At 42.6% G+C, this 23,582-nt stretch overlaps 4 protein-coding genes across 6 annotated transcripts; 2 read left to right on the top strand and 2 right to left on the bottom strand.

Moving 5' to 3' along the window:
* Nucleotides 1–235: 235 nt before the first annotated feature.
* Nucleotides 236–1,187, top strand: LOC134190209 (uncharacterized). The gene has a single exon (XM_062658647.1). It carries the CDS (start codon nucleotides 273–275, stop codon nucleotides 1,044–1,046), a length of 774 nt encoding a protein of 257 aa, XP_062514631.1. The 5' UTR covers nucleotides 236–272; the 3' UTR covers nucleotides 1,047–1,187.
* Nucleotides 1,188–6,451: 5,264 nt separating this feature from the next.
* On the top strand, nucleotides 6,452–8,738 carry LOC134190286 (uncharacterized). Its single transcript, XM_062658740.1, has 5 exons — nucleotides 6,452–6,623; nucleotides 7,072–7,152; nucleotides 7,309–7,917; nucleotides 7,969–8,021; nucleotides 8,187–8,738. The coding sequence occupies exons 1-5, from the start codon at nucleotides 6,452–6,454 to the stop codon at nucleotides 8,736–8,738; spliced, it is 1,467 nt and encodes a 488-aa protein (XP_062514724.1).
* Nucleotides 8,739–10,184: 1,446 nt separating this feature from the next.
* On the bottom strand, nucleotides 10,185–11,865 carry LOC134189782 (uncharacterized). Its single transcript, XM_062658158.1, has one exon. It carries the CDS (start codon nucleotides 11,828–11,830, stop codon nucleotides 10,427–10,429), a length of 1,404 nt encoding a protein of 467 aa, XP_062514142.1. The 5' UTR covers nucleotides 11,831–11,865; the 3' UTR covers nucleotides 10,185–10,426.
* Nucleotides 11,866–15,194: 3,329 nt separating this feature from the next.
* Nucleotides 15,195–23,536, bottom strand: LOC134189787 (neogenin-like). 3 transcript variants are annotated; one of them, XM_062658167.1, is made up of 4 exons: nucleotides 23,077–23,536; nucleotides 15,566–15,719; nucleotides 15,381–15,487; nucleotides 15,195–15,309 (listed from the first exon to the last, which is right to left on the bottom strand). In XM_062658167.1, exons 2-4 carry the CDS (start codon nucleotides 15,717–15,719, stop codon nucleotides 15,208–15,210), a joined length of 363 nt encoding a protein of 120 aa, XP_062514151.1. In that variant the 5' UTR covers nucleotides 23,077–23,536; the 3' UTR covers nucleotides 15,195–15,207. The 3 variants fall into 3 exon arrangements, with proteins under 3 accessions (XP_062514151.1, XP_062514150.1, XP_062514149.1); XM_062658166.1 differs by lacking the exons at nucleotides 15,195–15,309; nucleotides 15,381–15,487; nucleotides 15,566–15,719 and adding exons at nucleotides 21,632–22,794; nucleotides 22,849–23,016; XM_062658165.1 differs by lacking the exons at nucleotides 15,195–15,309; nucleotides 15,381–15,487; nucleotides 15,566–15,719 and adding an exon at nucleotides 21,677–23,016.
* Nucleotides 23,537–23,582: the final 46 nt, after the last annotated feature.

Below are 23,582 nucleotides of genomic sequence, written 5' to 3'. Positions count from 1 at the left end.
GTTATACAAGATGCCTTCTCGCGGTATGCAGAAATGTGTGCCATACGGAGACAAACAGCCGATGAAGTTTGTGAGAAACTACAAGAATGGATTGGAAGGTATGGTATTCCAACACATTTTCATTCAGATAATGGTCCTTGTTTTGTAAGTCATGTTTTTAAAGAATTTTGCAAACAATACGGTATTCGACATTCGTTTTCACACCTTATCATCCACAGGCTAACGGATCTGTTGAACGTCTTAACCGCTCTCTGGGTGAATCTTTGTCTAAGATGGTTGCGTCACATCAACGAGATTGGTATGACCATCTCTTTGCAGCACAATTTGCTCACAATACAGCATACCACGAAACCATGGGAGATACACCTTATAGAATCGTTTTCAAAGATTTCCCAAGAACTATGTTACACGTAGCAGCGGATCTGGTATATTCTGAGTCAACAGATGAACATCAACTACCTACCGTGTATGCTGACCAAGAACAGGAGAAAGTTGCAGAAATGTACGCTAATGTCGAAAGTAGATCCAAGCAGATGAAGGAAGCTAGACATCAACAATATCAAAAAAAAGTTCAAAATTTTCGTAAGTATAAGATCGGTGATCTGGTATGGATAACAGCAACGTCTCGACGGGTGAAGAAGTCTCGATCACTGTCTCCCAGGTGGACAGGTTCCTATACAATAATTCAACCTTTGTCGGATGTCGTCTATTTGTTGCAAAGATGTCGCGGAAAGAAAGTTATTTCTGTTCATCACGATCGAATGAAACCATACAAGTCAAGGCCCGTACATCTCACATCGAATGAACGATCGGAAGTGATATGTCAACCGATTGGTAATCTCCTGGACGAGATAAAGGGTCCAAGGAATGGGGATGTTGTTCAGGAGACGTTGACCAACCGGAGAATGGCAGCGATGACGATATGGACCAACTGGAGAATGATAACGAAGACAGTATGGGTGAAGACCATAATGGTGATGATGCAGTTCGAATCCAACGTCCCGTCCGCAATCGACGCCGCCCACAGCGACACGGAGATTACCTAATGGATTCTGACATTGATTCTACTATGGACTCTGATTAAGTCTATTCGCTAATTAAGTTAATTAGAGAAGGGTATTTTAGACACTTTTTAGAGGGGAGTGATGTAATGTAGTGTATGGTCACGTGATACTAGATTGATGTATTTAGCCTGCAGCGCTATAATAATAGCTCATTCTTGACACCCCCACTTGCGCGTGCCAAAGACATTACATCGTCTCGGGGCCTGTTCATCTTTTTACTAGGATTCTTTCGTTCGAATGGGACTGGGAAGAATCTTTCGTCTCAATGGGATTTTCATGTTTTTCGTCTTCGGTTGAGACGTTGAACTTTCTGAATGCAATACATACACATTTCGCTTACTTTTACACAGTCTGCAAAGTCTAGTCGTTTTCAGAAACGACGTAGAACGCCTACGAACCCAAGACAAGTTTACCTTGATAAAATTTTGACGTTAGGCGTTATCTACTAAACCTAAAAATTGTCTGCGCTGTTATGGAAACCACCTACAATGCTTTTGAGAGTCAGGAAAGCAAATCAAAGGTTGACGGCCCTGTCAACCAGACCGTACTCGCGCATCTCGACGGTTAGATTGACGCTTTCATGTTCACGTCTTTTGTCATTTCATATATTTTGTCATCTATAACTTATAGATTGTTCATTGCTCATTTCTTACGTCACAATCTTTTTACGCTTTCGTCACTTGCAGCAGTTGTGTGCATCTCGACTTTTATATTTACGCTGAAGTCAAGTGTGACACTACTCTGGTATGCAATTGTTTAACTACGATAGTACTAATACATCCAATTTTACTTTAGGTATTGGGGATATCAACGACCAGTCGGTTACATCTAGAGTCGATCCATTGACTAAACGGTACACATCCGTAATCCACAGTCCGTTAAATACAAAAAACGTCGTTAAAATTAAGTGACTTCGTCGACTCTATACTCCATCATGCACACAATTGTAAGTAGCTATAGGAAAACTAAATCACTTTACTTCAAGTCGAAAACAACTTGTTTGTGCTTCATTCCAAGCGAGTCAAAGACAAAGAAAGGCTTGATGAAATATATCTATAATCTTAATTCATTGAAGAAATACAAATACAAAACTTAGTAAGCAAATATATTCATGGCTTACAACTTCTATCCAATGATTGGTTAAGTAAACTGGAATGGCAAGAAGCTCATAACGAAAAACATTTAGCTAAAAAATCAACACATGAACAGTTTCTACATTGCCTCGCTATGTATTGTGATAAATTACCTTTTTTATCCTTTGAAAACCAGCTATTCCGCGCTTGCGGAAAATAGGGAGAACAAAGCTAGAAAGGCTTAGGATTCGTCTTGGTCTCTACTATTATCATATCCAGTAAATAGACGTAGTTCAGTGATAGCATTTGTCGCCTGCGTTACTTACCATGCCATTAACATAGTTTTGAAAATCCTTGTGGATGTAATTTATTACCTATGCAATTAGAAACTCCATCACAAATAACATCAATTACTTGGTGGCTAGTATGTTAAAGTAAAAATTTAATGTAGTAATCTTGACTATCGTATTATTTATTGTCGTCAAATGAGTCGTCAAAAGGCGCGAATGCGGTCTGGTCAACAAGGACAACCGAATCTTACCTTGCGTTTCTTGACGTCTACAAGCTTCAATGGCCATCGTCACAGCAATGCCGTGATTTGATACGTTTAGCGTCTAACGTTTTGTCATGTTTTGCGCGCAAAAGATCACGCTAGATAGCAAAATCCCATTCCAACGAATTCGTCTGATCGGGATTTCGACATTTCCGACCGATCCAGAGCTGTTTCAAAGTACTGAATGGGTTGCTTCTATTGTGAAAAGTAGTGCCATTGCATTTTCAGCATCGGCAGACGTAAGACGTGAATATGAAAGCGTCAATCTAACCGTCGAGATGCGCGAGTACGGTCTGGTTGACAGGGCCGTCAACCTTTGATTTGCTTTCCTGACTCTCAAAAGCATTGTAGGTGGTTTCCATAACAGCGCAGACAATTTTTAGGCTTAGTAGATAACGCCTAACGTCAAAATTTTACCAATGTAAACTTGTCTTGGGTTCATAGGCGTTCTACGTCGTTTCTGAAAACGACTAGACTTTGCAGACCGTGTAAAAGTGAGCGAAATGTGTATGTATTACATTCAGTAAGTTCAACGTCTCAACCGAAGACAAAAAACATGAAAATCCCATTGGGACGAAAGATTCTTCCCAGTCCCATTCGAACGAAAGAATCCTAGTAAAAAGATGAACAGGTCCTGTTTACCGTAAATTATAGATCGTTGGCTTAGTGTCAAACCTTTCTTTTGTAATAATTGCTTCCGTAGAACATTCGGTTTCACTCCATACACAATCTGATCTCTCAAACGTTCATCTGCATCTGTTCCAGTCTCTTGGTATACACCTTACTCTATTGTAGACAGCATTACTGACGTTGTGTTCACACACTCTCTTCTCTACAGTTAGTGTTCAGTATCAATAAGTCTTTACTAATTACCATACAGACTCGCGCTCTTTTTTACCTGCAGCTATCACCGCTTCGCTCCCAGTTACCAAACCTTTATACAATGCGGCGCGTGCGCATGCACAAATCAAGCCGCGATTACCGGGACCAAAGGCAGGGTGTCTTGCTCGTGTTACTAGGCTCGTTGTCCCTAGTAGTAATTAATCGTTTCATAACGCGAGAGTCGTTTGACTTTCCCTACCGTCAAGCTCAGAGTGTCTTATTAGGAAGTTCTGTAACTGTTTGCGTGTATCCCGAGAGAAAACTTTGTACGTGTCGCAGACCCGGATACGCCACGCCTACCATATCAGCTCCTTCTACTAGAAGTCATGATGAAAGCTTCATACTAATTACGAAAACGTACAACAGAACAGCCCAAGTAAAAGAATAATAATCGCCGTAATTAACAAGACGATGAAAGATGAATCAGAAGACGGAAATGATGCCTATAGTAATTAATAAGTGTTTGATATTCAGCGAGTGGATCCTGCCCCTCAGCCATTTCTGCCAACTCATTCTGACATTCTTCTAGCGGATTTAAATCTAGTTTACCCGACCGTTTATATTTCTATCCAGCCAGCCTCTCCCGTTTCTACTTATTAATTAATTAAGGAAGATGATGCTACAAATCAGACAACGCTCAGTCTCAAGAGAGGAGAAAATGTACTCAAAACAGTTGCACATGCATTTCTTTTACCAAATCCAACTATTGCAGATTAATGGACTAGGAGACGGTGCAGTGTCGGTCCCTACTAGTAGTCAATTAGCAATAGGGACTCAGTCCTCTCGATTCCATTTCTGTGCTTCGTACATGCATGCATGCATATGTCTAACTAGTGACCGTACCTGTCTGACATCTGGAGGGAAGTACACCGGCGCTTCACTGCATGCTCTTCAAATATTTAGTAAATTGTATTAATGTAACAAATGTATGATGACAACAACCTCAAACTCTAGATTTCTGACGTTAATTAACAACTTCAAACTCTAGAGATTCCTTACATACTACAGGTTCCATAAAATCAACACAACATTTTTTACTATTACTACTTTGTGGCTAGATGGTTTGCTATCATGATACTCTAAAGATAGCAATTAGCTATTTGTTCTGCCTAGTTGACGTAACGTTGTACGGTTTTGTGCACCGGCGTAGCGTCGGGGTGGGGGAAAAGCTGGGAGAGGCTATATCCCAAGCATTTTGGGCGTGTCACTCCGCTTCAAGCAGAATTTTGATTAATTATGTTACCAAATAGTCCCCTTAATCTTAGAGTAGCGTGTGGAAGAAGACATTGTCACTTTGATAATACATATATACACATCATTATTTCAGTGTGTGCGAGAAGTCAGTGGACACGTGAAGTGGGCATGCCCATCACGTATAAGACGTTTGACACGCTTTGCGCGTCCGGAAATAACAGAGTCAAACGCAAAGAAGATTGCATCAAAAAAGCAGAAAGCTATCCATCAATTTTTCAAGTAAGTCTAAGTTCGACAAACCGATTGACCGCAGAATGGATTGTCTAGCGATTTGCAATTGCATGCATGGATCGACTCCGTACTTTCTCCACTCTGTGCTCGGGACCGAGTCGGGTTATTCTAGCCAACTAGACCTAATTATCCATTGCTGGCTAGATTATCATTACGAAATGCTATAATTGGCCAACACCGGTTTGCACTGAAGTAATTTAAATTATACACGAGCTCCAATGCCCGGTTTCGCCCGGATAATAGTTTAATCACACAAATTATTGATTTGCAGACACTGTTTGCTATTAATGACAGACAGACAGGACAGACAGACAGACAAACAGACAGACAGGTCGCCTTTAAAGGTAGAGATTAGAGCAGAAAGTATCTAGAAATGTGTTTGATGGTTGGAGAGGAAGAGGGTGTGTAGCCAGGTCACGTACAGTTTGTATAGAAAACCGTTTACTGTCACTAATTAGCCTTGGTGTAAGTGCCGTTTATTAGCAGCCAGACAGAATTCTCATTCATAGTTACATCCCGTTCAATTGCCGTTTCCAAAAATCCCGTTGATTGGATTAGCGATTGGTTGAAGCCATTTCGACTTGGACGTTGCTGCCGTTGCGAGGAAATGGTGTATCGAACCTGGCATCTATAATTTCGACGTGAATCCCGTAACGTGCAAGTCACGTGCAATACTTACCGATATAATTCGTTCCCCGTATATAACGAATACCGACTCTCGCCATTTCGACAGTCCCGTTGAACGTCGTCTCTTCGAAGACGTTGCTGGCGTTTCGGAGAACAGGTGCATCAAACACGGCAGCTCTTCGACGGCCGTAGACTGGCAAATGACTGTGGGCGATTTTTTCAAGACCCGGATATCAGCAAAAATATATTCCGTTTCCTTGCGTCGCCGTCCATAAACGACTCGCTCAGCGCGTACCGTCCGACGTCGGGAACGGGCAGTCTAAATTCGATGGAGATACGATGCGCCGTTCCGGGGATATATGCGCGCTAGCGGAAGCGAGTGCGATCGGCGGGAAATGGCGTCGTCGGGGAAGAAGTGGGGAAGACGACCACAGTTTGACTTTCGACGCGAATGAATTCGGCGTGCGCGAGCCAAATTCGGCCGAGATCGGACTGTCGGTTTTTGAGAAACGCTCCTACAGACGGACTCACAAACACACAGACACACAGACACTTCTCATTTATATATATAGATAGATATTCTATTGTTATCGCCATTTTGACGAGTGCAGCGAGCCTTGAAAATCCTCATGGCACGGACTGTTTCCACTTCATTACGCACACTTACGGCAATCAGTCCCGCAGTCTATTTGTAACCTAAACTCGATACTTACATGTTTAGAAACTGTTACCAAGGATCATCTCATGGACATACACTTGATTGTGAAATGGAGATGACACTTACTGATCAAGATCAGTCATGTCTTGCAATTATAGGGAAAACATATACGGTAGACAAGCATACGGTTTATTGTTTGCCAGACGCTGATATGCTTAAAGGACCTCATCAGCCCAAAGCGTCGAGCATAGCAAGCGGATCGTTTCCTAAGCAGTTTTTCGGTAAGCAAAGAGATCTTTTCAAGAGGCATGGTACAACAATCATGATTGGCTGGAGTATTGCGAGGCTACAAACGCAGCCTTTTGTTTTGCTTGTCGTTTAGCTGAGCGTAGTAGTAAGTTAGGAAGATCTGATCCAGCATTCACGACAAAGGCTTTCGCAACTGGAAGACGTGTGTAGAAGACTTGAAGCGCCATGAAGCCAGCCGTGTCCATTCACTCGCGGCTGTAGCATGGAATCAATCACGACACTTGGCTGAATCGTCTACATCTGTTGCACAAGAAATAAATACGCTTCACCAGCAACAAGTTGATTTTAACCGAAGAAACGTTAAGAAAATAATTGAGGCGGTAATCTCCCTTGATTGGCAAAACATTGCGTTCGGAGGGCACGACGACGAAGAAAGTTTAATTGATAAGGAAAACTTTCGTGAGCTTTTGAACTTGCTAGCGTCATACGATTCTGAACTGGACAATCACTTGAAAGGAACGTTTACGCACACGTCACCACAGATACAGAATAAGATGATTGGTATGTGGACAAGCCATTCAGACTAGTATTGTTAAGAAAGTAAGGCAATCGGCTGTGTACGGTTTAATTTGCGATAAACCAACGGATGTTTCTCGAGGAGAGCAGCTGTCCCTTTGTATTAGACACGTAGACGATTCTCTCACAGTCCACGAACAGTTTCTAGGGTTTTGGGTAGCAGAAAAATCAATGGAGAGGCATTGTTTAATCTCATTAAAGGAGTAATTGAAAACGTGAAAGTTCAAATAGAGGAAATGAGAACGCAGTGTTTTGATGGAGTCGCTAACATGAGCGGTTGTTACAATGGGGTCAGTGCTAGATTTCAAGAAAGAGAACCACGAGCAGTTTACATCCACTGTCACGCTCACGTTCTTAATCTGTCCTTGACAAAAGCTTGCTCGATGATTCAAGATGCAAGGAACACTCTAGGAGCGCTGGACAACCTATACACATTGTTAGAGGGATCTGCAAAGCGGCATTCTCACTTCAAGATCATACAGGAAACTCTAGATGCATCAAAGCCTGCGTTAACGCTCAAGCGGGTTTGTCAAACGCGATGGTCTTCTCGAGACGAATCTGTTTGTGCTGTAAAGTTGCGCGTCAAAGCAATTATTGTTCCTCTCGATGCCATTGCATCTACCGATCCACATCTTGGGCCTGACGCCACTCGCTTGTTAAATTTTATTGAGACTTTTAGATTTTTGTTCTATATCATTGCATTAGAAGCAATTCTTGGTAAAACTGCAGTGCTCTCAGATTATCTTCAAGGTGAGCAAATAGAACTATTGGGTGTCAAGACCATGATTTCCTGCACGATAGATACTCTCAAAATGCTGCGCGATGACTTCCAAGTATACTGGAACGAAGCCGAGGTACTTGCAGGTGAATTAGGGTTGGAGATGCCAAGTCCTCGTAAGCGAAAGCCTCCAACGCGTATAGATAGCAACACTGCCGATGCCTACTAAGTCGAGACGGCTAAACAGGACTTTGGAATTACTTACAAAGAAATTGTAGATATTGTGATCATGCAATTGCAGGAGAGATTTGGTGAGAATGACTTAGCGGTATTATCGGCTATGGAAAGTCTACTTGTCAATTCATTTATTCATCCGAAACCAGACGAAGAGAGCTTTAAAGTTGTGCGAGAGTTTTACACGACTGATTTCGACTTTGGTAGATTGCATCATCAGCTCAGTGTCTTCTACTCTGATGCGAAGAGAGCGACAGTCGAAGACTGCGAGAATGACGATTCCTACAAAGATCTGACGGGCTGCTATGCAATGGACAAATTGTGTAAACTGTTTGCACAAAGCTGCTACAGAAAGGCATATCCAGACGTTTTCAAACTAATTAAAACGTTCTTGGTTATTCACGTGTCTTCTACAGAAGCAGAAAGGTCATTCTCCCATCTGCGAAGAGTGAAAACGTGGTCGAGAAGCACTATGAGGCAAGAGCGGCTGACTGCCATGGCCTTGTTGACCATTGAACGAGAAGAAGGTGGAAAGCTTAAAAATAACGTTGACGACCTGGTTGTACAGTTTTGCAAACGAGGTAACCGGAGACTTTTACTGAAGTCATGTTTAGATTAGAAAGAAGTTTAATTAACACAGTGTAGTAATTCTAATTACAAATTTTGACTAATAATATTATTAAAGATCTGTGACGTTTAACAGTACCTGGTGTGTGTGTGTGTGTGTGTGTGTGTGTGTGTGTGTGTGTGTGTGTGTGTGTGTGTGTGTGTGTGTGTGTGTGTGTGTGTGTGTGTGTGTGTGTGTGTGTGTGTGTGTGTGTGTGTCACCAATAGTAAACGGTGAGATGATTCTTTGCCTATCACACTGTCCCCACAATGGCGGACATTCATACTGTGGAAGTTGAAAGGAAAAGTGGGCGTTGCTTTAAACTGTGATTAATCAGCCCCCAAACTTGAAGACCACGCTACGCGGGTGTTCTGTGTAACTCTAATCGTCAATGGTGTGGACACCAGGCGAAGGGATGCGATCGCTAGCTAGAGATGCGACGTCTTGGAGAGAGCGAAAGCGGGTAGCATCGCCAACGGCTTAGATTCGCCTGTGGGCGTGCCTTTAATGCACGCTAGATTTCTACCTTGTCTGGTGTACAGCGAAGTACAGAACTATTCTAGTAAGACACTCTGAGCTGGAAGATAGCGAAAGCCTAATGTCTCACGTTATGAAACGATTTGTAGCACTAACATGCACCATGCGGATTCATTTGTGCATGCGCACGTGCCGCATCGTATGAAGGCTCGGGAACTGGGAGCGGAACGGTGATAGCTGAGGGTAGAAATCAGCGTGAGTCCGTACAGAGCATGGGCGTTTGAGGCAGAATTATGAAGAAACCATAAACTCTGTTGCCTTTTGATTTTGTCGTATTGAAAAATGGACGAGTGGCCAGCAGATCGATTCGCATTGAGACGCGAATATGGATAAGTGAAAACGAGATATGAATATATGCGCCATCCGGTGTTCGATGCTACAATAAAATCCGCGCACGAAGCGACGTCGTGGCCTTGAAAAGTGGAAAGGCCGAAAGGTACGTTGATTTTTCTTGGTTTTTCTAGAAAGTCTTTTGATTTTAATTTTTTCGCAATGAAATATGGATATGTGGCCAGCGGGTTCATTTTTGAAACATTGAAATATGAGTAAGTGGAAAAGTGTAACTATGAATAAGTGGAAACAAGATATGAGTAAGTGGAAACGAGATATGAGTAAGTGGAAACGAGATATGAGTAAGTGGAAACGAGATATGAGTAAGTGGAAACGAGATATGAGTAAGTGGAAACGAGATATGAATAAGTGCAATATCCGGTGTTCAATGTTGCAATAATGTACGCACACGCCATGACGCTAGGAGAATTGGGAAGTCGAACGGTCGAAAGGTGCATGGATTGGGTTTTAATAGCATTGCGCGCGTTGTTATATTTTAACTAATTGGACAATACATCTCTATACGCAACAGCAGCATTACAAGTCACGAATTACATTGTTTGTCTGTCTGTTTATCTGTCTGTCTGTCTGTCTGTCTGTCTGTCTGTCTGTCTGTCTGTCTGTCTGTTTGTCTGTCTGTCTGTCTGTCTGTCTGTCTGTCTGTCTGTCTGTCTGTCTGTCTGTCTTTTCTGTCTGTCTGTCTGTCTGTCTGTCTGTCTGTCTGTCTGTCTGTCTGTCTGTCTGTCTCTCTCTCTCTCTCTCTGTCTGTCTGTTCCATTCGTAAAGTCCTCTCTTCTTTTCTTCTTAGCAATCAAGGCTTGAGACCGAGTCTCTTAGCTGTTCCAAGACATTACACCGAAGCACAACACTGTAAAACTCGAGCCAATGGTGGAATTGCTCCAATTCCATGGAACATAAGATCTTCCCAAAACACCATGGATTGAAACCGAATCGGTTGTCATGGAAACAATCAAATGCGGCACTACAAACTGGTCTTCCAGTTGGTTTTCTCCAATAAAACAGTGAGGCAATTTTGCGTATGACTTAACGAACGGGACTTTGAGAATATCTCCGCTTTCTTCGAGCTCTGCCTTTTGCAAGTCCATGTTGGCCACTCCTCCATAGCTTTGCTTCGAGTCACAGTCGATCGACTTTTTATTCGTCGTGCCCCAAGTACAGGCCAAGAGCGATGCACCCATTGGCAGATTGCCGTCATAATCCCAGTTGACCACTGTCCAGTGTGATGGTAGACCAACGTATGGTATTGAAGCTGTTTTTGAATATTGACTGGAATTTGCACTCAAGTCTTGGTACTGCATGGCTCCAATGCAAAATACTGTAATTCTGTCGTTGCCTCCAGACCAATCATAATAGATCGAATCGTAGTATCTTGTAAGAAAAACTCCGTTTGCAGATGGCATAGTTGGCATATAACCCGCATAGTCATACGACTGAGCCATGCATAAAGGCGGTTTCCCGTAGGTAGTCGTAAACGGTATATACAACATTTCATGACCGTTTATGATCTCTATCTTAGCAAGAAATAGTCTCATATTTGCTACAGATCCATACGTACTTGGTAACTCATCATCGATTGTAACAGTACCCGCGATATTATCCCATCTAGCCAATTGTACGAAACTGATACCCAGAGCCGCAGTTGAATCCGCAACTGGCTCTATGAAGAGCCAAGCAGATGGCAGTGATACTCCCACATTAGTCGATTTGTCTTCCAATAGATATCCGTGAGCAGGCATGGCAGCAAAACAATAAACGCTAACCCTGACATTGTAGGCGCTATTCGTGACACTCCACTTTACACCTTGGTTATTCTCGGACCGCATTAGCGCCAGACTAGTCTCAGCTGAAAATCCTCCCATGTTCGTCACGCGTGTATTCCTTGTAAGAAAGTGTTGAGTTATTCTACAGTACGGTGGTTCTGGAAATGGCGTCTTATACGGAATTGCCAAAAAGTAGTCATCGAAGAAGAAAAATTTGTTGTCGACGTCAAAGTTGGTAACGCCTCCGTAGCTCACATCGCTACTCTTGCAGTTGGCAAATGATTGACTGCTTGATATCCAGGTGCAAGTCATAAAAGTCATTCCCATGGGTTGATTGATCTCTTTGCGTGGATTTGATACAAGCCAAGACGACTTCAGTGACAGTTCTTCTGCTGGAGCAAGTTGGCTGCAAAGTGCCAGAAGGACGGATCTAAAGAGAAACTGTTGAATTCTCATAATGATCCACAGCACCGAGACTTCGTGTGTTACTACGGGCGGTAGCAACAGAAATGATACGTGATGAGAATGTATTCCAAAGAAGTAATAGAGTGGGAACGCCTTCATATTATTACACGTATCGTCGAGCCTTTCTTGCATGGTTAGTTCATGATTCCTGAATCTGGTCCACTTCCTTGGAGTACCAGGCCAGCTACTGGGCTTCAAAACTGGCTGCAAGTACATCCCTTGTAGGTGCATCTACTCTCTGAATTCTGCCGACCGTGCCTTGCATGGATGGGTAACGCCTCGGTTACGATCGTGTAAATTAAGTTGTGAGGTGTCTCCAGATCAGATCTCGGACTACAGAAACTGTGATCAACAGACACATTTACCACAATTATGGCAATCTAGCACATGGCAGCAAAATGTACGTTGTTACCTCGAAAAACGTGAAAAGATATACTTTCATTAGAAATCGATCTTTTCTACATGTCCCTCTGTCTAGAGAGCTGTCTTCGTCATTGTAAACTCCAGTTTCGTAGCAGCCTTTCGTACGTACCGTTGGGCGATTTTTCGGTCCCGGCTAGTGGACAGCTGGAGCCGTACACCCGAGCCGCGAACTTCCACCTGTCTGTTGCTCGCTACCCAACATTTTTACACTAAACATTTTTGCAGTTAGTGCATAGAGCGATAATACCTATAGACTTGTAAGCATGCATCTCTCTGTCATATATAGGCAAGTACACATCAGAACGTCTACTTCGCTTTGTAATTACGGCTTCAACTTGTCTTGATTTTGTGACACGCCCTCAAAACAAGAGGAGGCCTTCGCCTCCTCTGCCTCGTCCTGGCTACGGTCCTATAGGAACGTGTCATACTACTGTGTTAGCAAATGTATTGCAATACGTGTTACAACTTTTCTCGCTTCGCGAATACTCGGAGTAGGGTAAGTGTTCCTAGTTGTGGACACTCCCCGGTAATTTGAGTTACAAACGCTGTTTCTCTGGTAACCTGCAACGTAGAGAGAGGGAAACATGTCCGATGTACGCACCAATGTCTAAGCTTTGGAACAATACCTGTACGACTAGAATCACACGACGTCTGCTAGCGCACTAGCAAAATATACGGGATAACGCCTGTCAGCAGCCCAAACGGGGGTATATCCTAATTGTGCACATTTTTTCTCCGCCAAAAAAGCGACTGGGTCTGAGTAACAGCTGGACTAGATACCTGAATGGTTGCCTCACAAGCTGGTATTTTGAGCCGCAATCAAAACCATGTTCTGTCGTGTATCACCACGATTCACCTGAGAAACTGCTAGCACCTACAAAGTTCCTCCCATCACGTCCACAAATTCGAGGTACACGGATCGATCTTTCTTATTGGATCATGAAAGTGCCCTGACGTTAGTTAAGCAACTATCGAGTACCTTGGTAAAGTTTTGAGCCTATAGTTACGTTGACTGTACCGTACTAAAGATGCATGCGCATTATGTGCATGGAGCGAACGTGTAATTCCAGTCCGGTAAACACGTGAATATCTTCACTCATACTAGATCTAGACATCAGTAATCCACTGACAATCTAGCTGTTTTCACTGCTACTACATCTGGCCACAATAGGGTACGAAATGAGAACGAACAAAGTAGGCGGAATGTCAATATCGCCGACATTCGTAATCCAGTCAGAATTTGACTGTCTTCACTGCTACTAGATCAGGCAACAGTAAGACACAAAATAAAAATCTACAAACTCACCTAAGATAGGTGGAAGGTCAACACTACCTTGTCTGATATCAATAATCATCTCCACCAGCAACGCAAAAAGATACTAGAACCACAGTTTACAGTTCGTACGTTCATCAAAACATGATTGATCGTCTCCTGCATTGTATCGTAGACAGACCACTTGGTTTCTGCAAAGTTTGAAAGGCACGACGCCATATTACACAGAGGTGATACACCACAGAACATGGTTTTGATTGCGGACCAAAATACCAGCTTGTGAGGCAACCATTCAGGTATCTAGTCCAGCTGTTACTCAGGCTCGGTCGCTTTCTGTAACGGAGAAAAAATGTGCACAATTAGGATACACGCCGCGTCGAGGCTGTTTACAGACGTTATCCTGTATATTATGCTAGTGCGCTAGCTGACGTTGTGCGATTCTAGTCGTACAGATACCGTTACGAAGCTCGTATACATTGGTGCGTATATCGAACATGTTTCCATGTCTCTTTGTTCAGGCTACCAGAGAAAATAGCGACTGCAACTCAAATTACCGGGGAGTGTCCACAATTAGGTACACCTATCCTAGACTGGGTAATGCTCCGGAAACAGAGCGAAAGTTTTTGGCAATTACCTCGTCTCCAATTTAAATTAAATATTCAACGCAAGCAATCACCGTTGTACGTTGCTTGCACAGCCTATGCCTTACTCTACTGTACCCGTGCAGATTTCTCCTCTATGAGTAGCGGCTAGAATCGGGCAACTTGTAAGCAAAAGTGGGCGGACCTCAACAGACACCCATGCGCAGAGAAAGATACGCCCCTTTTTTTGCAGATCTCTTTGCAGCACAGTCCAACACAAGGACAGAACACGAGACAGACAACTGCTGCCATCTCATGCAGGTGAAATCCTCACTGCAGATGGATTTATAGAAAACTGAACGTTAAAAACGTACAAAAAAAGTCAAAGAAAGGAAAGCTAAAACTCGCCTCCCATCATGGAAGTCCAAGACAACGTGTGCAATGGGAGTGGCTGATTCAAGCGGTGCAGCAGTGACGAGAATGACTCCTTTTGTAGCAGTTACGGTCAATCGTACTACCAAGACTCGAAGAAAGATAAGGAAGGATGGATAGGCAGCGAAAAACCCGGCTGTAGCCATTGGTTCCACTTCGGGTGCGCCATGCTCGATGAGATGCCAGAACCTAGCAAATTCTGGAGCTGTCCAGACTGCATAGATGTTTAGGAGTCGCAAAAAAGCTTGCAAGCGTAGCTTCCAGTTCCGGTCCTGTTTACCGTAAATTATAGATCGTTGGCTTAGTGCGAAAGCGCCGCTGTCCACCACTAGAGATAGTAGCGTTAATATCAAATATCTTTAGTACGTCACATTCTAGTTGAATAATAATAATACTATCTCATCGAATAGTTACAGACTGGAGAGTGAGACTGCGTGAACACCAAGGGCCAAGGGTAAATTGCGTTTCTAAATGACGTTATCGTAAGACTTCTGATCAACACTCAACCATGTTATAGTTGATGCTGATGGTCTTGTATTAACAGTTAATGGTTTATCTGGTTTAAGTGGAGGAGACCGAAGAGTTTGCACTTGAATAATGTTGCTTGGCAAACTGTCTGAGTTAAAGTTGGTATCGTTTGTAACTGACATGTATATGGACTATGTCGTGTATGGACTAACATTCATCAGCATGTATGTATTTGGACTAACAGAAATGTCAGGAGACGTGTCATATTGTAAAGCATCAGTGCTATAGTAAACCTATACACACACATAAAAAAATTTGAAAGAATAAAACAGCAAATGCATAAATTAAACGTGAATGTACTGACTGTATAAAAGTGAAGGATGCCATTTGAGTTAACAGGAGAATCCCACTGAATAGAAACTGAACTTGACATCACACTTGAATTTCTCACATGCTGAGGTGGAGTTGGTGCTGGATATACAAAAACAAGCAGTACATAGACAGTCTAGTAGCAAACTTGGTGTATCTGCTAATTAGATAACAACTTACTTATTGCATGTGCTGCTACTCTTATTGATGCTGCTGGTCCAACTCCAACAGTGTAGGCTTGAATTGTGACATCATAATATGTTGATTCTTGCAAGTTGCTAATCACCTGGCTAAGCCCTTTTACTCGATTTAACCGTTTTAGTTCCACTTCCATCTGCCAGCATGTATTTAACAATGTAATATCGAGCCATTCCATTTGGCTGTTTATCATCAAACATGAAGGAAACTTTCATTGAATCTTGTAGTTCACACAGTAATGGTAGGTATGTATTACAAACACACGTACATTGCATATGGTAGTTGTGATTTATACATTTACCAAATTTATGCATTTCATACTTTATTCTGATTTAGTCTAACATAAGATATGACACGACACGACACTAACATTGTAAACTAAGTCATGGCAAGACTACAAGATTTAAGCACTGTCCACACTTGCAACTGGATCGCGATCCGATCATGATAAACTCAATCAACATCGAGAGTTTCTAAAAACTCTTGATGTTGATTGGATTTATCAAGATCAAATTGCAATTAGAAACTCTCGACCGGATTGCGATCCAGTTGCAAGTGTGGACAGTGCTTAAATCTTGTAGTCTTGCCATGACTTAGTTTACAATGTTAGTGTCGTGTAGTGTCATATCCTACGTTAGACTAAATCAGAATAAAGTATGAAATGCATAAATTTGCTAAATGTATAAATCACAACTACCATATGCAACGTACGTGTGTTTGTAATATATACATAACATTACTGTATGAACTACAAGATTCAATGAAAGTTTCCTTCATGTTTGATGATAAACAGTCAACACACAAACAACCAAACAAACAGACACACAAGAAGATTAGGAAACAAACAAAAGAAAATAATCAGAAAACAGACAAACTACACAAGCAAGCAAACAAATAAACAAACACACAAACTAAAACAGCCAAACTGACACCAGACAAACAAACATAAACAAATATAAATAATAATTAATAAGTAATAAACAAATTCAAAGTTAATAAACCAAATGCACCGACGGACTACACTGGTCGACACAATCAGGTGGCCTCCATCATTCACTGGGATGTTTGTCGCCATTTTGGGGTTCCAGTGGAGAGCAGATGGTACCGGCATCATCCTGATAGGCTTGTGGAGACGGATGACATTACTATGATGTGGGATACCACCATCCCCACTGCCAGGAAGATCAAAGCCAATCGTCCAGACATCTGTCTCAGAAATAGGAAGACAAACACTTGTCTTCTTATTGATATCAACTGTCCTGCTGATGGCAACATTGGCAAGAAACATGCTGAGAAGTTGGCGAAGTACAGCGACTTGCGAGTGGAGCTAAGCCGCATGTGGCATTGTCAAACACTGGTGGTTCCGGTAGTCTTGGGAGCTTTGAGCACAGTGCATGCAGGTATTGCACGGTGGCTGGCCATTAATCCAGGTCATCACAACCTGCAGCACTTACAGAAAACAGTGCTTCTGGGATCTACTCGGATCCTTGGTAAAGTCATGTCTTCTTTCTAGACAGCCGTGATGGTATATGTACTTCTGAAGCAGGGTTCGCTTCCGGTACTTGTAATAGACTTTACAAACCAGATTGATCTGGTAGAGCACGACAATAAGAAATAAAAACAATAAATAATAAATAAATATATTAACTAATAAACAAACATATATATATATATATATATATATATATAATTAGCTAAATCCCGTTTTCTTTGTAGGGTAAACTTGCGTACACGTGGACACATTTCGAAGTATACAATATATCTAAAATTAGAATGGCTCTGCTCAGAAGCCTTATGATAACGTCATTTAGAAACGCAATTTACCCTTGACCCTTGGTGTTCACGCAGGCTCACTCTCCAGTCTGTATCCATTCGTTGAGATATTATTATTATTCAACTAGAATGTGACGTACTAAAGATATTTGATATTAACGCTACTATCTCTAGTGGTGGACAGCGGCGCTTTCGCACTAAGCCAACGATCTATAATTTACGGTAAACAGGACCGGAACTGGAAGCTACGCTTGCAAGCTTTTTTGCGACTCCTAAACATCTATGCAGTCTGGACAGCTCCAGAATTTGCTAGGTTCTGGCATCTCATCGAGCATGGCGCACCCGAAGTGGAACCAATGGCTACAGCCGGGTTTTTCGCTACCTATCCATCCTTCCTTATCTTTCTTCGAGTCTTGGTAGTACGATTGACCGTAACTGCTACAAAAGGAGTCATTCTCGTCACTGCTGCACCGCTTGAATCAACCACTCCCATTGCACACGTTGTCTTGGACTTCCATGATGGGAAGCGAGTTTTAGCTTTCCTTTCTTTGACTTTTTCTGTACGTTTTTAACGTTCAGTTTTCTATAAATCCATCTGCAGTGAGGATTTCACCTGCATGAGATGGCAGCAGTCGTCTGTCTCTTGTGTTCTGCCCTTGTGTTGGATGCGAGTCCTGTGCTGCAAAGAGATCTGCAAAAAGTGGCGTATCTTTCTCTGCGCATGCATGGGTGTCTGTTGAGGTCCGCCCACTTTTGCTTACAAGTTGCCCGATTCTAGCCGCTACTCATAGAGGTGAATAAAGAAATCTGCATGCACAGTAGAGTAAGGCATAGGCTGTGCAAGCAACGTACAACGGTGATTGCTTGCGTTGAATATTTAATTTAAATTGGAGACGAGGTAATTGCCAAAAACTTTCGCTCTGTTTCCGGAGCATTACCCAGTCTAGGGTAGGTGTACCTAATTGTGGACACTCCCCGGTAATTTGAGTTACAATCGCTGTTTTCTATGGTAGCCTGCACGAAGAGACATGGAAACATGTCCGATAAATACGCACCAATGTATACGAGCTTCATAACGGTACCTGTACGACTAGAATCGTACAACGTCAGCTAGCGCACTAGCACAATATACAGGATAACGTCTGTAAACAGCCTGGACGCAGGGTGTATCCTAATTGTGGACATTTTTTCTCTGTTACAGAAAGCGACCGAGCCTGAGTAACAGCTGGACTAGATACCTGAATGGTTGCCTCACAAGCTGGTATTTTGGGCCGCAATCAAAACCATGTTCTGTGGTGTATCACCTCTGTGTAAAATGGTGTCGTGCCTTTCAAACTTTGCAGAAACCAAGTGGTCTGTCTACGATACAATGCAGGAGACGCTCAATCATGTTTTGATGAACATACGAACTGTAAACTATGGTTCTAGCATCTGTTTGCGTTGCTGGTGAAGATGATTATTGATATCAGACAAGGTAGTTTTGACCTTCCATCTCTCCTAGGTGAGTTCGTAGGTTTTCATTTTGTGTCTTACTGTTGTCTGATCTAGTAGTAGTGAAGACAGTCAATTTCTGACTGGATAACGAATGTCGGTGATATTGACATTCCGCCTACTTTGTTCGATCTCATTTCATACCCTATTGTGGCCAGATGTAGTAGCAGTGAAAACAGCTAGATTGTCAGTGGAATACTGATGTCTAGATCTAGTATGAGTGAAGATATTCACGTTTTTACTGGACTGGAATTACAAGTTCGCTCCATGCACATAATGCGCATCTTTAGCACGTTACAGTCAACGTAGCTATAGGCTCAAAACTTTACCAAGATACTCGATAATTGCTTAACTAACGTCAGGGCACTTTCATGATCCAATAAATGATCGATTCGTATACCTCGAATTCGTGGATGTGATGGGAGGAACTTTGTAGGTGCTAGCAGTTTCGCAGGTAAATCGTCGTGATACACCACAGAACATGGTTTTGATTGCGGCCCAAAAATACCAGCTTGTGAAGCAACTATTCAGATATCTAGTCCAGCTGTTACTCAGACCCAGTCGCTTCTATGGCGGAGAAAAAATGTGCACAATTAGGATATACCCCCGTTTGGGCTGTTCACAGACGTTATCCCGTATATTTTGCTAGTGCGCTAGCACACGTTGTGCGATTCTAGTCGTACAGGTATTGTTCCAAAGCTTAGACATTGGTGCGTACATCGGACATGTTTCCCTCTCTCTACGTTGCAGGTTACCAGAGAAACAGCGACTGTAACTCAAATTACCGGGAAGTGTCCACAATTAGAAACACTTACCCTACTCCGAATATTCGCGAAACGAGAAAAATTTTGAAACGTATTGCAACACATTTACTAACACAGTAGTATGACTCGTTCCTATAGGAACTTAGCCAAGATGAGGCAGAGGAGGCGAAGGCCTCCTCTTATTTTTAGGGCGTGTCACAAAAATCAAGACAAGTTGTAGCCGTAATTACATAGTGAAGTAGACGCTCTGATGTGTACTCGCCTATATATGACAGAGAGATGCATGCTTACAAGTCTATAGGTATTATTGGTGTTTAATTAAAGACATTCGAATTTCGCTCTTTTGCAAGCTCAATGCAACTTGAAGCCAATCCTTAATTATTAACTAACTCGCTCTATGCACTAACCGCAAAGATGTGTAGTGCAAAAATGCTGGGTAGCGAGCAACAGACAGGTGGAAGTTCGCGGCTCGGTTGTACGGCTACAGCTGTCCACTAGCCGGGACCGAAAAAACGCGCTACAGTATGTACCAAAGGCTGCTAGAAAACTGGAGTTTACAATGACGAAGACAGCTCTCTAGACAGAGGGACATGTAGAAAAGATCGATTTCTAATAAAAGTATATCTTTTCACGTTTTTCGAGGTAACAACGTACATTTTACTGCCATGTGCTAGATTGCCATAATTGTGGTAAATGTGTCTGTTGATCACAGTTTCTGTAGTCCGAGATTTTATGTGAAAACACCTCACAACTTAATTTACGCGATCGTAACCGAGGTGTCACCCATCCATGCAAGGCACGGTCGGCAGAATTCAGTGTCGAAGAGTAGATGCACCTACAAGGAATGTACTTGCAGCCAGTTTTGAAGCCCAGTAGCTGGTCTGGTACTCCAAGGAAGTGGACCAGATTCAGGAATCATGAACTAACCATGCAAGAAAGGTTCGACGATACGTGTAATAATATAAAGGCGTTCCCACTCTATTACTTTTTTGGAATACATTCTCATCACCTATCATTTCTGTTGCTACTGGCCGTAGTAACACGCGAAGTCTCGGTGCTGTGGATCATTATGAGAGTTCAACAGTGTCTCTTTAGATCCGTCCTTCTGGCACTTTGCAGCCAACTTGCTCCAGCGGAAGAACTGTCACTGCAGTCATCTTGGCTTGTAACAAATCCACGCAAAGAGATCAATCAACCCATGGGAATGACTTTTATGACTTGCACCTGGATATCAAGCAGTCAATCATTTGCCAACTGCAAGAGTAGCGATGTGAGCTACGGAGGCGTTACCAACTTCGACGTCGACAACAAATTTTTCTTCTTTGATGGCTACTTTTTGGCAATTCCATATAAGACGCCATTTCCAGAACCACCGTACTGTAGAATAACTCAACACTTTCTTACAGGGACACGCTTGTTGGGCGTGGGAGGATTTTCAACTGAGGCTGCTCTGACGCTAATGCGGACAGAGAGCGATAGAGGTTTAAGGTGGACTGTCACCAATAGCGCCTACGATATCAGGGTTAGCGTTCATTGTTTTGCTGCCATGCCTGCTCACGGATTTCTATTGCAAGACAAATCGACTAATGTGGGAGTATCACTACCATCTGCTTGGCTCTTCATTGATCCAGTTGCGGATTCTTCTGCGGCTCTGGGTATCAGTTTCCTACTATTGGCTAGATGGGATATCGCGGGTACTGTTACAATTGATAATAAGTTACCACGTACGTATGGATCTGTAGCAAATATGGAACCATCTCTTGCTAAGATAGAGATCATAAACGGTTATGAAATGTTGTATATACCGTTTACGACTACCTACGGGAAACCGCCTTTATGCATGGCTTACTCGTTTTATAATTACTTTGAGAGTTATGTGCCAACTATGCCATCTGCAAATGGAGTTTTTCTTACAAGATACCACGATTCGATCTATTATGATTGGTCTGGAAGCAACGATATAATTACAGTATTTTGCATTGGAGCCATGCAGTACCAAGACTTGAGTGCAAATTCCAGTCAATATTCAAAAACAGCTTCAATACCATACGTTGGTCTACCATCACACTGGACAGTGGTCAACTGGGATTATGACGGCAATCTGCTAATGGGTGCATCGCTCTTGGCCTGTACTTGGGGCACGACGAATAAAAAGTCGATCGACTGTGACTCGAAGCAAAGCTATGGAGGAGTGGCCAACATGGACTTGCAAAAGGCAGAGCTCGAAGATAGCGGAGATATTCTCAAAGTCCCGTTCATTAAGTCATACGCAAAATTGCCTCACTGTTTTATTGGAGAAAACCAACCGGAAGACCAGTTTGTAGTGCCGCGTTTGCTTGTTTCCGTGACGACTGATTCGGTTTCAATCCATGGTGTTTTTGGAAGACCTTATGTTTCATGGAATTGGAGCAATTCCACCATTGGCTCGAGTTTTACGATGTTGTGCTTCGGTGTAATGTCTTGGAACAGCTAACAGACTCAACCTCAAGCCTTAATTGCTAAGAAGAGAAAGAAGAGAGGACTTTGCGAATGGAACAGACAGACAGACAGATAGAGAGACAGACAGACAGACAGACAGAGAGACAGACAGAGAGACAGATAGACAGACAGACCGACAGACAGACAAACAGGCAAACAGATTAATTTGTGACTTGTGATTCTGCTGTTGCATATAGAGATGTATTGTCTTAATTAATTACAATATAAGAACGCGCGCAAAGTTATTGAAATCCAATCCGTGCACCTTTCGGCCATTCCACTTCCCAATAGACCTTTTCAAGTAATTTGATACAGTTTTCTTTTTCCTTTAATTCCTCCTGCAGCTCAAAACACGATGCACAGTCAGAGTGAGGCTCAACATCAATACTTAGACTGTGAAACATGTCTTCAAAGTCTTCTGCAACATCCACATCTCTGTCTTCATGTTCCCGTATTGGGGAAATAAGACTTAGAGACCGCCTGCATGCTGCAACGTTCTTCTTAGGAGTAGAAGATTTAGGCCTTCTTGGTCTTGAAATAACTCTTGCAGCAAGCCTTTTCAAAGGAGGAGTTTGTTTTGATGGTGACCATGTAAAAGAAGCTCTAACTCTGGATCGCTTTATTGCAGCAACAGAAAAAGGTGGCTTTGTCTTGGACAACGTTGGTATTACTCCTGTTGTTGATTTGGTTCCACGAGCAAAATGCCTACCACATACCCTGGCATTGGTCGAGACATCATCAAGTCCTAATTGTTCTAACCACTTCTGACGTTCCTCTTCATTTGAAGGAAATCTGAAAAACTTCAAATATTTCCCCTTGGCAGATACATTGGTACATCCAGGAACACAGCAAATAACCATGATAGAACGGCAATTACACACTCCAAAAAATAAAACACAGTACAGCAACACTGAGTGACTGGTTTATCTATATGACAGCCACAGCTGAGGACATTACCTCATGATGAAATCATGCATCTCTTCTTACCTCTCAGTACCTCCAGACTTGTCTAAAGACTTCCTCTTCACGTCAGACATTCCCTAAACGATGCACTTTCTAGGAAGTATTCAGGAGGTACAAACCAAACCATTTGGTAAGTGCGTACCACACAGAGCACGCATCATAGATTACGCACGCACGTTTGTACCTGCATTTGACGTCTGTCAAGTCTCAATGTTAAATCATCACTCAAAATGACGCGGTAGAGTCACGAAAGAGATCAGAAAGAGTTTGTTCATCACCGTAAAACACGCAAAACACACAAGAGCCGAGTCTTAATGAGGCCTCACCTAATTCGATGCATCGCTATACGCACCGATTAAAGTTCGAAAAGAAAAATTGTTGCTTTGGCTCTAGACTCACGCGGTTAGCAAACGCCAATGCATCAAAAGCGAACCAAATTGACGCCGCGGTAGGTGATGACGTTGTTGGTGCCACGCCCTGTGAAAAGGTCTATTATCCTAGCGTCATCGCGTGCGCGTGCATTATTGCAA

This window comes from Corticium candelabrum, chromosome 14, assembly GCF_963422355.1.
Source record: "Corticium candelabrum chromosome 14, ooCorCand1.1, whole genome shotgun sequence".
Lineage (NCBI taxonomy): Eukaryota > Metazoa > Porifera > Homoscleromorpha > Homosclerophorida > Plakinidae > Corticium > Corticium candelabrum.
Note: the sequence above shows the minus strand (reverse complement) of the source record. Positions and strands in the feature narration are given on the sequence as shown.

Coding starts and splice junctions, on each gene's coding strand:
- LOC134189787 (XM_062658165.1), bottom strand. CDS start 22,949: ATGGTTATTTGCTGTGTTCCTGGATGTACCAATGTATCTGCCAAGGGG.
- LOC134190286 (XM_062658740.1), top strand. CDS start 6,452: ATGGAGATGACACTTACTGATCAAGATCAGTCATGTCTTGCAATTATA. Junction 6,624..7,071: donor GTTTCCTAAGCAGTTTTTCG/GTAAGCAAAGAG, acceptor TGAACTTGCTAG/CGTCATACGATTCTGAACTG. Junction 7,918..7,968: donor GCTCTCAGATTATCTTCAAG/GTGAGCAAATAG, acceptor CCTGCACGATAG/ATACTCTCAAAATGCTGCGC.
- LOC134190209 (XM_062658647.1), top strand. CDS start 273: ATGGTTGCGTCACATCAACGAGATTGGTATGACCATCTCTTTGCAGCA.
- LOC134189782 (XM_062658158.1), bottom strand. CDS start 11,830: ATGAGAATTCAACAGTTTCTCTTTAGATCCGTCCTTCTGGCACTTTGC.